The sequence below is a fragment of the Protopterus annectens genome, chromosome 5.part0 (assembly GCF_019279795.1).
Source record: "Protopterus annectens isolate FY-2018-M chromosome 5.part0, PAN1.0, whole genome shotgun sequence".
NCBI classification, from domain to species: Eukaryota; Metazoa; Chordata; order Ceratodontiformes; family Protopteridae; genus Protopterus; species Protopterus annectens.
In genome coordinates this window covers 1,491,116,802-1,491,133,397 of record NC_056735.1, presented here as the reverse complement: position 1 = coordinate 1,491,133,397, position 16,596 = coordinate 1,491,116,802, and the positions used below count along the sequence as shown (strand labels likewise).

Genomic DNA, 16,596 nt, shown 5'->3' with positions numbered 1-16,596 from the left:
ATCTGTATGGCCCCAAGTTATGCAGCAAATTCTAAAAGGTATAGGATTTTTGCATGGAAGTCTTTGTACAGGTAGTTTTATATTCCAAGCAGACTTCAGAGAATTTTTCCTAAGGTAGATAGAAAATGCTTGAGTTGTGATGGGAAGGAGGGAGAGAGGTTAAGAATGTAATGAACTGGCAGATTTTAAAAATTCCCTACATAGTACTTTCTCAGAAGTGTTGGGGAAGAAAATATTTTTTGAGCTGGAATATAATAATTGCCTAATAATGGGCGATTTCAACTACCCCACCATTAACTGGGAAAACTACTCATCTATCAACTCTTGTGCTCAATGTTTTCTGGGATTCATAAATTCCAATGCCTTAGATCAACTTATCCACACCCCCACTAGGGACAGCAATATACTAGACCTGGTTATTACTAACATAGGCAACCGGTGTTCCACACCAGAGGTCAATTCCTCGTTGGTCAGATCCGACCACAAGCTAATCACCCTAGACATCCACATCCCTCCCCCACCCCCTATTAGGGAAACCACCGTAAAAATTTACCCAAAGCCAACTTCACGCTTCTTAAGACAGAAGTGGCAAACTTCATGACAACCATGCTGACGGACAATAGAGGTATGACTGCTGAATCCTGCACAAATGCACTTTATAAGCACTTACACAAGTGCATGGATCATGCAATCCCTAACAGAACCAAGATGCTATCCTCCAAAAAAAGGAAGCCAATCTGGTGGTCCCCTGCCGTAAACAAACTCTACAACAGAAGAAAGAAACTGTTGCAAAAAAGAGTAAAATCCCATGTTTGGAGGAATTCCCTGGTCAGCATCAGTAAGACACTGAGATCCCTCATAAAATCCTCCAAAGCTAGTTATGAAAACAAAATCACCACTGACTCTAAAGACAACCACAAAGCATTCTATAGCTATGGCAAGAATCTCAATGGCAACACTCGGATCTGCTCTGAGTTACAGCACAATGGCACTAAATATACAGAACCAACTGATATTGCCAACATCCTGGCAGGTAGGTTCAGTGCTAACTTTACCCCCCCTCTCATCCCCTGAAGGGCCCATCTCTGTGCTGGAAGAATGCAAAGTTCCTGTAATCATGGCTGCACAGGTAAAAAACACACTCTCCAAAGCCAAAAAAACAGCATCCATGGGACCTGACAACATCCCAGGCTGCGTTCTACATGAACTACAGAATGAACTGGCACCCCACGTAAGTACCATGTTTAATCACAGCCTCACCTCAGGCTATGTGCCCACTGAATGGCACACAGCAACGGTTATCCCACTCCGCAAAGGGGGAGCCACCACGGACCCCAGAAATTACTGCCCCATTAGCCTGACGAGCCTGGTCTGCAAGACTGTGGAACATATCATCATGGAACTTATAAACAATGACATTGGTAATCTCCAAACTCTGTACCCCACCCAGTTCGGGTTTGTAAAAGGCAGATCATGTCTCCTAAACCTCATAGAATTCTTTGAAGCGGTCACTAAAGCCGTAGATGAGGGTAAGATGGTTCACACAGCCTATCAAAATCTCGCCAAGGCTTTCGACACCATCCCCTGGAATTATAGATAAACTCACTAAACTAGGTATAAATCCCTACGTCACAAGATGAGTTGCCAACTGGCTCAATGACAGAACCCACACTGTGAAAGTAGCAAACTCCAAATCCAACTTCAGACCAGTGACAAGTGGAGTATCACAGGGTTCAGTCCTGGGTCTTCTCCTGTTTGGTACCTACTTCTCTGAAGTGCAGGCTAACACAGAAGGTCTTTGGCTAATGAAGTTCACAGATGACTGCAAAATAGGAGCCATAATTAAAACTCCAAAAGATGTGGACATCCTACAAAAGGGCCTTGCTGAGACAGATGCCTGATGTCAAAGCCATGGCCTCAAGCTCAATGCCAAAAAGTGCATTGTCATCCCTTTTGGTAACAACTCTGTACCCATGAACTACCACATAGGCGGTAGTCTACTTAACACCGAAAGTGTGATAAGAGACCTTGGGACACAGGTGGACAGTCACCTGTAGTCCCTCCTTTGATAATCACATCGCCACAGTAGTCAGGAAATCCTTCTATGTGACACACCTCATCACAAAAGGTTTCTCATCCAGGAAGAAAGAGGTCATTGTTCCCCTCTACTCATTAGACCCATTATAGAGTACAACGCCCCTTTTGGTATTGTGTACCTCACAAGACATCTACAACAACTGGAAAGGCCGCAGAACTACCTCAGAAAGAGGATTACCGGCCTCAAACAGATGCTCTACGCAGACTGTCTTAAAAAACTGCAGCTTTACTCCATCACATATTGCCTACTCAGAAGTGATCTCTGCCTAACACACAAAGCTATGTCAAACCCAGAGCTTTTGGACATGCTCCACTTAAAGAAATCACAATCCCTCCAAGCTACACGCTCTAGGGACCTAAACCTTGTCACCACAATAAACAGAACATGCTGGAGGGATAGATTCCTGTCCTAGAGACTTCCCATACTCTGGAACAAACTACTTATCTATATCAAACAAAGCTCCTCATTAGTACTCTTTAAGAAAAATCTTGATGATTGGATGGGAGATAGGAAATTCACCCCTGGGATCACTTCTGTGGCTTTGCTCGACAGTGGCACAGGAAAATAATTTTCTTGGGTGGCGAAAGCCAGGGTACATTTTGGCTAGGCTTATATATAGGCCCTAGGGCCAATAACCTAGTACCTACCTATGAATATAGTATCTGAATTGCCTGACAATAGTAAGGCTTTGTTATGTTTAATACTATTGGTTGCTAAAAAGCAATTACTAGAAAATGGAAACCAGAATCTAAAGCAACTGTAAATGAGACATTTAATATTGTAAACGATTAAATAATTGGAGGAAGGAACTTTAGAATATGGAAGGAGCAAATTACATAGAAATAATGTTGAAATAAACAGGAATTGTTAAAAGGAAAACATATATATATATATATATATACATGAAAATAATGGAAATATTGTTGTGGTTTGTTTTCTTTTCTTTTACTGAAACTGTACCCAGATCATGTTTTTTAAATAAATTGATAAAGTGCAGAATTTATGTGACTTTGCATTGTCTACCACCTGTGCATTTTGTTTCCACTGCATTCTCAGTGTTGCTTCTGTCCACTATAAGGTACACAGTTGAAATCCCTGTCCTGCCTTTATATAGATTTTGATTGAGGTTACACACATCCCTGTTTCCCACTTTTGAAATTCCTCATCCTGAAAATACATACTTAAAATTCTGGTCTACTGAAATCAACAAAGGAGGAGGTCTTTGCAAGAGACCTTATATGGTGACAGCTCTATCACATTCTTCTTCATTTAATACTTTTTCCTATAGTCCTGTGCATTCCCAATAGTAATCCTACATCTTTGATGTACTATGTAAGTTATTTAGATAAATGCATATGATTACAGCCCCACACAGACACACACAGACACTACCCTCTTCTTGACTGTTTTTTGTACTAAATCTGCCATACTGTTGTTCTTTCCTCTAGTTTATAGAAGAAATCCTAGCTAAAAGTTTTTGTTGTTCTTTTGTTCTTTTTTATAACCACTGTATTGCATATGGTAATGTAATCTTTTGGCAATCTCAGTGATATTAACAAATTGATGCATATGTTTCAGTAAACACAGATGCTCAATGTTTATTATTAAATTTATTTTTAATTTCTCCAAGTCTTTCAGGTTTCTAATACCATGACTGGAATGGAACCCATTCCTAAGTCAAAGTAAATTAGTATTGTTTCAGTCTTTGATGTTACTCAGAAGTGCTATTTACAGCACCCCACAATGTGCCTAGTAATGACTCCTCCTGCAATACATATGGAGTTGCATGTATCTATAACATATCTAAGTATGATTGTAAATTCTTTTTTATAAGACCCATTGCTCCTACTACTACTGGAACTGTTTGAGTATCTTTCTTCCATGTTGCCTTCATTTCTGCCTGCAAATCCTGGTATTTTAAGACTTTGTGTCTCTCTGTACATAAGACACTGCAGTCACTAGGTGTAGCAATTTCAATGATCAATGCTACTTTTGTCTTCTTTTTCTGGACTACTGTATTGGGTTTTCTCACATCTATTTTTTTTAACTGTTGTTAATAGATAATCCCATGTGATATAAACTTCATCATTTTCTATGATGCTTTGTGGTTTCCAGTATTTTTCAGTACTTCAGTATTATAATGTTTGCACAATCCCCAATGCAACAGTCTTGACACATTATTATGCCTTTTAGTATACAGTCATTCTGCCATTAGTATATCACAACCAGCAACAAGATTTGTGACCGTTTCCAGTTCTTTTTTTACAAAACTTAAATTTGTCTGTTTCTCCCACATTTTCAATGGACTTTGTAAACCACCATGTAAGTAGTCCACTATCTTGGGCCACCAGTATCAACCTTTTGTCTTTTGATTTAAATTCACCTCTCCTTAACCATTCCTGCATTCAATCCTGGTCAATATGAGTTTGTTCCAAGAGTTTTCTATACTTCCCAACTATATTTATGCATTTTCCACATTTCTTGCCTTCTCATCTTATCCTTCCCCTTCTGTTCTTTCTTTTGTTTTTTGGCACATTCAGTTGCTGCCTGATTTTTATCTACTTCTGGTTTGATTTCCATTCTGCTTGTCACTGATATGCTTCTGCTAAACTAAGCAGGGAAGTTATCATAGACTTATTCTCCTCATATTTTACAACTTTCACTATGTTTGGGTCTTGTGAGGTTAGCAGATATGTCAAAGAGGCTCATGCCTTCTTCAGAATGGGGAATATATTATCTTGGCATGCACTGATTTATATAAATCATTTGATGAGCATGATGTATCCTTCTTTTTTTTCCTGTCCAACACTTTTTGGGGGCCAGTCACTCACTCCAAAACTGTAAGTTAGGACAGGAAGAACAAATTGGTTTATATCTTGGACTTTGTTCCTAGATGTCAGCACTGTTTTCAGTGTTAATTCAAGTCTTCTAAAATATTCCTCACTAAGTCTTATCTGCATCTGTTCATGTCTTATTGTTGATCCTTCATCAGTTCCCAAATATGTATACACTCCTTCTTGCTCAAGTTCTTTTAGATCACATTTCTGTCCCAAACTGATGTTTTCTTGGTGCTGCAACTTTCCTGCTTTAAAGGTTGCTTTTGCACGTTTATTAAGACCAAATGACATTCTTTTGTCATTTGAAAAAGTTTTGACCACTTGCAGTTGTGCTTTTGTTTCCTCATCTGATGAACTATACACTTTTAAATCATCTACAAAAAGAAAATGAGAAGTTTTTACACTTTAATGTTTTCTGGGAGTTAAATTGTAGCCATGATCTAATGTGTTAAGTAGACAACTTAATGGGTTAAGGGCAAGACAAAATAGCAATGGTGACAGAGACTCACTTTGGAATATCTCCCTTTGAATTTTTATCCCTGGAATAATAATTTTCCTTTATCTTGGCTTAACTGCAAAGTGGTTTGCCACTGTTCCATTGTTGTTGGAATGTATTCAGTGTAGGTTGTATCTTCTACATTTTTAGGCACTCCTTTATCCATGAATGTGGGATACTGTCAAATATTTTTTTACATTCTATCCATGCCATTCTTAGATTCTTCCCCTTTTTACAGTTCTCTGTTATGACTTTATTTAACAACAAATGACCCTTTGTTCCATATGCCTTTCTTGTATTACCTTTTTGTTCTATTGCCATGATGGAATTTTCTTTTAAATGACTATAAACTCTGTCAGCATCAATTGCAGTGTATAGTTTGTACATCGCTGGAAGGCAAGTGGTCTATAGTTTTTATGATAGCTTGCAGATTCATTCTTAAGTAGGAGTATTGTTTTTCCTGTTGTTAACCAGGTTGGTGTCTGGTCAGGGTGTGCATATAAATAGTTCTTACACATGGCTAAATCTTCTTGTAAAGATCTTAATACTTTTAGCCAGAAGGTGGTTACTACATCTGGGCCTGAGGTTTTCTGATTAGAGGCTTTTCTTAATTTCGTTTCAGTCTCTCTGGCCGTTATTTCATCCCATTTCATATCCTGTAGATTTGAACTTCTTATTCTTTCTTTTACTTCTTCTACCCATTTAGAATCATTATATTGCACAGGATCTTCATAGATATTTCTCCAAAATGTATCTATTTCTTCTTTTTTTTTTTGGTGCTGTTTCAGTTCCTTTTGCCTTGTTTCCCAATTCTATATAAAACTTTTTTGGGTCATCAGTAAATTGCTTATTTTGTACTTTTCCTTTTTAGCTGCATATTTTCTAAGTTTTTCTGCCTGTGCCAATATTTTTATTTATTATTTGCAATAGTGCATGATAGATCCTGATCTGTTCTGATACTGCACATTGGTTTTATCACATCTATCTTTCTGAGTATTTTTGATCTGTTCCCTCTTCTGTACTCTTCTAAAAGTGACACTTTTTGTCTTAGTTGCCTAATAGTTTTCTCTGTTCGATACTTCCATGATGGCATTCAATTTCTCCCCTTCCTTTCCCTTAATACTCTGTGTTTTTATGGCAAAACATTATCTGTCATTAATTTAGCTGCACAATAATATAGCCTATTTATTTCTGTTACAGCACATGAATCTCTAGCGACAAGTCTTGGTCACTGTTTTCATTTGTTTTATCAAACTTCTAACTTTTTGGGGTTTTATTGGCTTTCTTGCTTTCTTTAGTCTGTTACGTTCATTGATCTAAATATGTCCATTTCTGTTAAATCAAGCAACTCTTCTCTTAGATCATTTTCTTCTAAACTGAAGGCACATTCTTTGTTCTCCATTTCCTGTGGGCATTCTATAGAAAGTTTCAGACCATCTTCCTGTGCCACATTCTCTTCAGTTTCATCCTGTGTCATCCGATGCTCTTTCATATGGGAGCGTACTTGCCTCTCACTCCACAACATTGACTGCATCAGAGTTGCCACATTTTCTTATTTCTTTTCTTGCTGTGTAACTCCAGTTCAGCATTTGTACTGGTTTCCTATGAAAGACTCCAAAGTATCTTCATATGGCAACTGATCAGATACTTCCCACTCTACTGCTTTCCTTAATTTGGGGATCCATTGCTCTATCCTGCTGTGATGTTATCTGAGTTAGATTTTCTACACTAAATCCTTCACTTCGCAGGTAATCCACAACCTCAGTTTCTATTTCTTTAACTTCTCCATTACTAATCCTCTTATCTGCTTTTCCTCTTTTCTTATTTTTTATATTGTAAAATTTTCCATGTCCGGATGGATGCCTTTGCCTATATTTCTTTTCAAATATCTTTGGTGCTGCTCTTTTTGTACTGATTAGTTTTGCTTTCTCCTTTGAATAAATATAGCACCAAATAAAATCTTTCTTTTCTTTCCCATGTCCATATTTCTTCTTCGGATGCCTCCTGCTGCTCTTGTTTCTCCTTACTTTGGGGGATTACTTGTTCTAGCATGCTGTGATGTAACCCATGTTAGACTTTCTACACTAAATCCTTCACTTCACAGGTATTCCATAACTTCAGCTTGTGTTTTTTTTACCATTGTACTTTACTAATCTTCTGTACTACATTCCCTCTTTGTGATCTTATTTTTTATTGTGAATATTTCCTTATCTGGATGCATTTGCCTGTATTTCTCTTCAAATATATTTGGGGCCTTTTTTGTGCTGATTAATTTTAGCTTTCTCCTTTGCATACATATTGCACCATATCAGATTTTCTTTCCCATGTCACTATTCCTTTTTTTTTTAATACCTTTCCAAAGTGTCTAGATTTTGTTCTTTAATGGCCCAAGGTTTCCTGACCTATATAATGTTTTTCATAAATCTGTTGTGTTAATAAACACAATTTTTTATTTGAAGCTTCTGGCAGGTTTTCCTGTGAAAGTATTTTTATTTCATCTAATTTCTCTCTTAATCTTTTTGCATATCTCCTGTCTGGAAATTCTGGGCTTCTTGCATAATAGTGTAGCATTGACTCTGTTATCTAAAGACAAAGTCTGACTTAGAAAAAAGTTAAGGTTATGGCATCAGTATTGCTTTCTAGTGTTTTCTTTTGAAACATCATTATTAAATAGATTTCAATAATGACAAATGCAAAACAAATCCTTTAACTGTTATATGACTTACAGACTGTTATCTTGTACTTGAGTAGTACAGTTGTTATAACTTTGCTTCTTTACTGCACAAAGATGTAATGTAGCAGTAATACCTAAAGTATGTTGCACATTAATTGTGTGACATGTTAACTAAGTAGTTACATTATACAAATACAAATCAAGGGGAACTGGGCATCCATTGTAGCATTCACTTGACCTTTCACTAAAAAGTCCAAAACCACTGATGATATATTGGACAGAAAGGTCAAGTTCTCGTTTATCTGATCACTTGCATTTTCTTTGTTTTTCCTGGAAGACTTTGAGTTTGTTGTGAAGTTGGGAAGTATAAGCATTTTTCTTGGGCATCTGCCTGAAGCAATTCACAGGGATTAACTCCCCAACACAGCAGATGGATATGCAGCAGCGACAATGCAGAGGTAAGCGAATCCTGTCTGTTGGCAGATACACAGCAGTGGAAGCAAGAGAGAAAAGTTGGTGCTTTTTTAGGCCCTAACATCCCCACATACACACACACTTTGTCATAGACTGTTTAGTTCATTTTAACTCATGCAAGGAGACATCCTCTTCTTCAAGTATGTCCTCATCTAGATCTCAGTTGACTTATCAAACACACACTGTTTCAGTAGTAAGATTTTTTTGTACCCAACAGATCAATTTATCTACAGACCGAGGAGTTTCCTTTGCTTGGTTGGACCTCAGATTGTATCCTTTTCAGTATTCCCCTGACTTTGAATAAAGATTATTTATTCATTACTATTCATGCTGATGATTCAGTATAGAAAGAAGCTGTGTGCATGCGGTTTCTTCAGCACTAAATTCTGTGTAACTGCTACTTGTCTCTTCACTTTCAGTGTCTCTTAAAAAAAATAAATAAATAAATAAATACTTTTAGCCGCAAAGTCTTTAACTTCTCCATGATAGTGGTCATCTTGGGCAGTACTTTCCAGGCAAAGTGTCATCACAGAAAATAACAGTGAACATCTGATACAACAAAAGTATATATGTTAACACAGCTGACAACAGGGATGGACTTTTTATGGATATTACATATGCATTATGTGTTAAACACATTGTGAGCCACTCAGGAGTCCATGTGTTTTTTTTTTAATAATAGTAGGAGCAATAGGACTCATAGTTGAAGAATTTACAATCATATTTAGATATGTTACGGATGCATGTAACTCCATATGAATTGTAGGAGGCATTAGTTCTGGGTACATTGTGTCCATCCCTGTGAAGGCCATTTTTGGCTAAAATCAAAGATTGAAACAATACTAATTTCACATTCACAAACTGTTATCATACTTTGAATTAGGAATGCGGGCCATTCCTGTCATGATATTAGAAACCCAAAAGACTTTTAGAAATTAACCCAAGAGTCTTTTTTTTTTTTTTTTTACTTCAAAATGTATTGGAACAGTTGGACAGGAAAACAAGATAAATGCTTCACACTTATCAAATGAAATATAAAAATCAGTGCATACCAAGATTATATATTTTTCATTCTAGATGTCGGCCTCCTTGAAATTGGTTACACGTGTAATTATAGGACTGCATACATATATGCTGACGTCACCCAATCCAAACTATTTCCCTGCTTTTGCAGAAGCATATCAGTTTCAAACGGGTTTATAAATCGAACCTGAAGTAGACAAAAATCAGGCAACCATTGAATGTGCCAAAAAGGCAAAAGAAAGTATGTAAAGAGCTGGATCAGATGAGAAGGGAAGCAGTTAAAAAGGCACAAATATAGTTTGCAGGTGCAGAAACCTCCTGGAACAACCTTATGTAGATCAGGATCTGAAGCCATGTTATGTTATCCAATGATAACACCAGGAGTCTTCCACTCTGCACAGACTGCTTGTTTGTTGTGTGCCTTGTCCCCAGTCTCATACTTGTGGCACAGGCACCTGTCGGACCTCCATGTGCTTACTTAGTGTTACAAATACAGCCATAGTACTCTGAAGGCATCATGTAGTGCAAGACGTGCTGTCCTAACCAAGCATCCAATATATTTATTAAGTTATTTGTTGGCCACATAAGTAGTCTGTCCCAAAGACCCTTTTCAGCCATAACCCAGATTTTGTTACAATTTCAAGTGTCCGCCATCTGATGTAGGCTACAGTCATTCATATTATCCATAGAATTCTTCACCCTTAGAACCAATTTAGTGAACTGTCTGAGCGACACACAGTGTTTTATTTCATCTTTAACAAACCTTCTTTGATAATTTGGTTTTATCTTTTTATCCACTCATTGCTTCACAGGCTGTAGGCAGCTGCTGACTCAGTTTCATTGTTGAAATTCTCTGCCATAACTCATGTCTTCATTGCTGAATTCCCTCCTTCTGTTGTTAATACAAAATCATCAGGTGATTCATGAAGACACATGTAGAACTGAAACTTTGTAATGATTTGTAATGATTTCAGAGGGTCACAGTGCGTCCTGGATTGAAATAGATAGATTTATCACAAATATGAATTTACTTTATGTTTCACTTTAACTTGCGTAAATCCATGACAACAGTTTCATTGCGTTTTGCTGCCAGTGATGGTCCTACAGTTAGTCTAGACTTAAATTTCATGTATTTATGCTTGTTTCACAACCCTGTGTAAATATATGCATTCAAGATCTGAATTGTCTAAGTCATCAAGTACTTCAGCAAAAGTATGTCCAAACTGTTTTTGAAATGTTCGCATTATCTTTTGTTTCTCTGTTTACATCATGGGTTCTGTGGCTGTCAGAATCTCACTTTCTTCTCTGTTAGAGATGTTAATGCACATCTGACTAGGTGTTTAAATGTTTTGTGTTTAGTCATTATGTCTTGCACAGCCCAAGTACATTTCAAAGGCACAGCAGGGAAATAAAAACTGTTGTTTCAGAACGTCATTTTAGCCTAGAATTATTACTGTCTGTATGGACAACTCTTCAATCGCAAAACTTTAGTGCTGTACCTTTTTTCTTGTAATGCGCATTATGTTTACCACACTTTTTTTTAGTAAAGTAGTATAAATATCTCTATACATGATGTATATTGTGTGCAGTGACAGTGATGGTAGACCCTAAGGATTACCAACAAAAATGTCTGTGTCTTTGACAGGCTGTTCTGAAAACAGCATGCTGGTAAACATTGTTTTATCGCTTCATACGTTAATGCCACTTTGTCAGTTTTGTGTGGATAGTATTTTGCCCATTGAAAAGTCTTTGGCAAATAACACACTTGGACCTCCTATGAGAATGATCTGGTGCATTAGTACTAGGCAAGGGTTCCTTCAGGTGGTTCTCATGAAGAGGTTTGGTACCTTTTTTCCTGGCCAGTAAAGAAACCAGCATCATACTTTCCTGGCTCCCTCTTGTTGTGACCTTTTTTCTCATCAAAGGTACACGTTTGTTCAGTGAGGGATGTCCATACTTATGCCTTATTTGAGTGCCTCTGTATTTATTTCTAATGTTGTGCTCCTGCCATTCTCTGAAAATGAAAAACTGACTGATAAGAGTTTAATTTTTCTTCTTTAAATCATTAATGTCTCATTTTTCAGCTTTTCTATGACATTGTCTCAGAAAAATGGAAGGAGCTTTATAAAAAAGCCATTCTCTGCTGCCCCTTGTTATAAACAGTGTAGGAAATAGTTGTGCAATACAAAAACACATTTGAAGGGAGAAGTTTTACAACTACTGACTTTATATCCATCCATCCTCCTTTTCCCATTTTTACATGGGGTCAGGGTATCACAATCATCTCAAGCCAAGGTTTACACCGCCGGGTGGCTAGCCCTTCCACAGTAGTTCATACATACCACTCACTCACACTTGCACCTATGACAAATTTACAGTGTCCAATCCATCTACTGCATGTCTTTTGTAATGTGGGTGGAAACTGGAGCACCTGGAGGAAACCCACGCAACTACAGGGAGGACATGCAGACTCTGCACAGAAGGCACCCCAGCCGAGAATTGAATTGGGGAACCTCTTGCTGTGAGGCGACAACGCTAACCACTGCACCACCGTAACCACCCATACTACTGACTTTACAATTTCCCCTGAAATGAGCAGACACCCTCCTTATTCCACAGAACCAATAAATGTGAAACAGAGAAAAACGGATTAAGGGTCCATGCATATAGAAATGATACAATTAAAACAGCTTTCCCCAAAACTAACAAAAATAACAACATTTTGAAACAATCTTGGTATGGATGCTGAAAAAAATAATATTAAAATATTTGGAAGCTAGTGTGCCTTTCAGAGAATACAGGGCAAAGAAATTGAAAGCAAAATGCTTTATCGCATGCATGGGTCCCCTCAAATTATCTGTGGTATGATCCCTGTTATTCTCATTAGTGGTAATATGTAATTATTGACCATGGGATGGGTAAGGCCAATCTATAACCAAATGGGGTAGGTTATTTCAAGCACAAAAAGGGAACTGGCTAGGCTTAAAATGGCCTGCAAAGGCAGCTAGCCTAGTACTTACCTATGAACCTACAAAAAGGGGGATCCAAATACTGTACTACAATGCCCAAATGACATACTTGGAGACCTTATCAAGGCAGTTGATATATAGTGTGTTAGAAATTATGAACAGGTTAGATTAGGAGTGGGTCTTGGGTGAGTAAGTGGGTAATCTTCTGGGTAGACAAAAGGAAGTTGAGGACTGTAGTAAATGAAGTTCAGTCAAAAGAAAGGTTGAAAGATAAGGGGTGGTATACATGACAGGTTGTACTTCAGTGCAACTGCCTGGAACACAGAATTTGTAAATACATTTGAGAGAGGGTAGCAAGGAGTGTTGTAGATTTCATTTCTGGATTTTGTGATGCAGTATGTCAACACCACTGCACATGTATGTGTAATACTGTCTGCAACATAAAATGCACTATAGCTGTGCTATTGGCAATGGCTATGGGAAGGAATCTAGGCTGGTGTGAAGTTGCCTTATGAGGGGTATTTATCCAGTAGCAGCATTATATTCATAACTAGGGAGCTTGCAATCCAGTCCTGCTTTGCAGAGTACAGCAAATGTAAATGTAGCTTGAGCAGGGTGTAGATTGCATTGTAGTGCTGCCACTGGGGTTTTGCAGACATATTGTAATGACTTGCTTCTGGCTAGGGTGTGAGAAACCTCAGTGTAATTTGAGCAGTCTGGTGGGTGTTATGAGGACAAAGATCCTGCAGATTTCAGGTCTCAACAGCAGTATGCAAGGGAGAGAGAAGTTTAATTTAGTGGCACTAAGGCCGTCCATATCAAGAGCACCAGCTGGACATTGTGAATGGTTAAAGATATAAGGTGACATTATACAAGTGAGATACTACATATGCACCATATTGATTGCTAATACCTGAGCTGGACAGCGGCCACAAGAGAGAAGTACAAAGGAGCATGGAATAGCAGAACTTTGAAGCATTCCTTTGTCCCTTATCCCTTTTGTAGCACATTACTGGACTCGAGGCAAGTTGACTTCTCTCATCCTCTTCTGAAGTGCAGATAACTACTCCCATCAAGAGTGCCTCTTTCAAAGTGTTTACTGTGTTTAGACTAGATTTATGTAGAGCAGAGTTTTGGTTACTAGCAGCTGTAATATAAAGTGGAAGTTATGTATTATTTAATGTTATGTATGTGAATATACAATACATAATAAAGGAGAGCTGACTTAGGGTGAATGCTCTTTTGTTTTTTTTCTGTGTATATGTGAATAATACCTAGAGGTTTTAAAATCTGGTTAGAACTGCCTTAGTTATGTATAAACTGTGTATTATTTGTTTTTTTTTTAATTTGCTCTAACATTGGCACTCCACTTAAGAATTTTTCAATTTTTTGTGCTTGTAACTGTCATCTTTAAAGAATTACTGTTGCCTTAAATCATGATTTTTTTTCAAATTATTACAAAAATAAATTTGGGAAAATCTGCTTTTATAATGGCTTGCATGTGCATCTTTTTTTATTTTCTTGCACAATTAATTTGTTTAGCTGAGTCTCTGAAACTGTTCTGGAGCAATAGCCATTAAGAATTCACAGAGGAAATCAATGTAATCACACTGAGCACATGGTAACCTTACAATGTATGGTGGCTAAAGTCAGAATGTAATAATGGTGCTGTATGCCATTTTAATAAATTGATTTTCTGAAAACTGCCATTGGGTTTTACTGGACTCCAAGAGTAGGCATTTTTTTAAATAATTTGAATAAACATGCTTTACTGGTACAGTAATTCTTTAACGGTCACCATCATTAAGGCAACAAGTCTGTTAGAACAAAACACAGTATGTTAATCAATTTATTGTTTTTGTTATAGGTGTCTGTGTCTTGAGTAATTCAGATTACAACAGCCATTTTTGTTTCATTTCTAACATTTCGAGTGTTGTGTTTCAGCTTTCAGTGCATTGTACATTTTTGAGAGTCAGGTCTTGTATTTTGAAACAAACATGAAAAAGTTTGATGAGGCCCCACTAAAACCTTAAGTGTGTTATCAGTGGTTTAATCAGCAAACCAGTCAGATGAATATGGGGTTGTTTATTGTGCATCCGTACTTTATTATAACATGCAGTGTTCATTCTTTGTGGCAGAATGTTGAAGATATGCCCCTAACTATAATGCGTATCCATTTCTGTTTTTATATTTGGGGAACTATGTGAGGGGAGGGGGTGGAGAGTTACTGTATAAAGACCCATTTAATTTATGGGAAGGTACATTCATTCTGATCCCTGCAAACCCATTCAGAAAAGAAAAAAAGATGATTTTTCTCATTGCTCACCACAGCCATGCACCTGTTTGGCCTAAACTGGCACCTGCAGCCGATGGAAGGGCAGCTGTATCAGATCGGGGAGGACAGAACCAACAGTTGGCTAGTGCCAACGGACGTCACCTTGTCTCCCTCAAGGGACACAGGGTTAGAGTTACCAGACAGAAAGGGCAAAGGAAGCGGCGAAGGTATGCTGTGTTGTCAGTGTTGTTTGTCCTCTTCTGTTTGACTGATTGTCGTAGATGTTTAAAAAGATCATATTTGCAGAGATAAAAAAGGACTGATGCCACAATTATGGAAAATTTGTTGTCATGTACTATACCCTCCTTTTTTGTTTGTGGTTGAAAATGTGATTTTTAAGTCTGACAGTTGCAGAGGACAGCATCCCTTTTTTGTGAGGAATAGTAATTTTGTGAGTGTTGTGTAAGTAATGTTTTCACGAGTGCAGGATGGACTCAGGTGATCAATAACCTTTCAGGAAAACATTATTGATGAATGTGTTTACAGAAGGACTCTTCCACATGTGATCCTCACAGCTGTAAAACAGGAACTTATGTAATTATTTTTTTAACCTCATAGCTTGTCTTGTTTTGTTTTCTAACTATGCCTCCTTTAATCTCCTGTTTGTCATTGCAGCTGCACTCAAGGCCTCTTTAGTCCTCTGCAGTACCTCAGCAAATGAGAGGTGATTATCTCTTTGACGTTTTGGTTTAAAACCAAAGTAAGAACACACATGAAGAATTTTCACTACAGATTCTATTACATTAGGCAGTGTCAGTGTGACCCTGTGTGACTCTGAAACACTGAGACCCACAACAGCCCCACTAGTACAGAAAATGTACTCCCTAATTGATAATAACCAACTGGTTTTAAAAGTTGCTTGTTCCTAGCAGGAGAGAGAGAAGCAGTCCAGTCAGAGTTGCACTGTCCCAGTGGGAGGACATGTGGAATCTACTGTGGATATTCCTCCTAGCAGAAGCTGGATGTAAGTCAGTGCAGTGCTGTCATGCGTCTGTGCTCATGGGGTGCAATAGCATGCCTCAGCACTGGTTCTTGATGTTCCTGCACATTAAGCAGCTCTCCGGAAGAGTTAGGGAGGCATTAAAATTACCAGCATTGCCCCTTCTAGTGCCTATTTCAGATATTCTAGTTATGTTGCTTAGGCAGTGTAGTGCTGGAGATGATGGTTAAGGGGGGGGGGGTTATTAGAAATATAAGGGTGCTAGATGAAAGAAACCAGCAATCTGATGCAATAATTAATCAATTAATTAAACAAATAATAAATACATTCAGAAATAAACAAAATAACAGTACCAGTCATCTGAGAAGCAAAAGGGGGTTTTAATTATTCACCCTTTGCAAAGACAATGAATTCTATGTAATTGGTGGTACACACAACAAACATCTCTCCTTCTCTCTCAGCCTTTGCAGTTGCCTCTTGTCTTATGGTTTCTCAGGTAGCAGCACAGTAGGGTGGTTGGTGTACCTCTCATTCCAGCTGAGAACTGCAGCATTGCATAGTCCCAGTCTGACTCCAGATGACACGGGCTGTACTCAAACCTGGGTCAGCAGTGAAACAGGCAGTTCTTTTAGTCATTTGCCATAATCTTTGCAGTTTTATGGCTGTAAACAAATATAGCTCAGTAGTAGGCAGCTACTACTCTGATAATCTCTTCGTTATGTTTATTTGTTGAGGGGAAGTTTTGGCTTA

The 16,596-nt window shown here is 37.9% G+C and overlaps 1 protein-coding gene across 11 annotated transcripts in view; it reads left to right on the top strand.

Annotated features, from left to right (window-relative positions):
* TENM4 (teneurin transmembrane protein 4) overlaps positions 1-16,596 on the top strand; it is a 4,497,462-nt gene that overhangs the window by 3,224,046 nt on the left and 1,256,820 nt on the right. For 10 of the 11 annotated variants that reach the window (XM_044071318.1, XM_044071319.1, XM_044071323.1 and 7 more), the window contains one exon: positions 14,903-15,073. The exons of the other annotated variant lie outside the window; for it this stretch is intronic. In XM_044071318.1, coding sequence (XP_043927253.1) covers positions 14,903-15,073 — 171 coding nt within the window. The remainder of the gene's footprint in view (positions 1-14,902; positions 15,074-16,596) is intronic. 11 annotated transcript variants of the gene reach the window in all.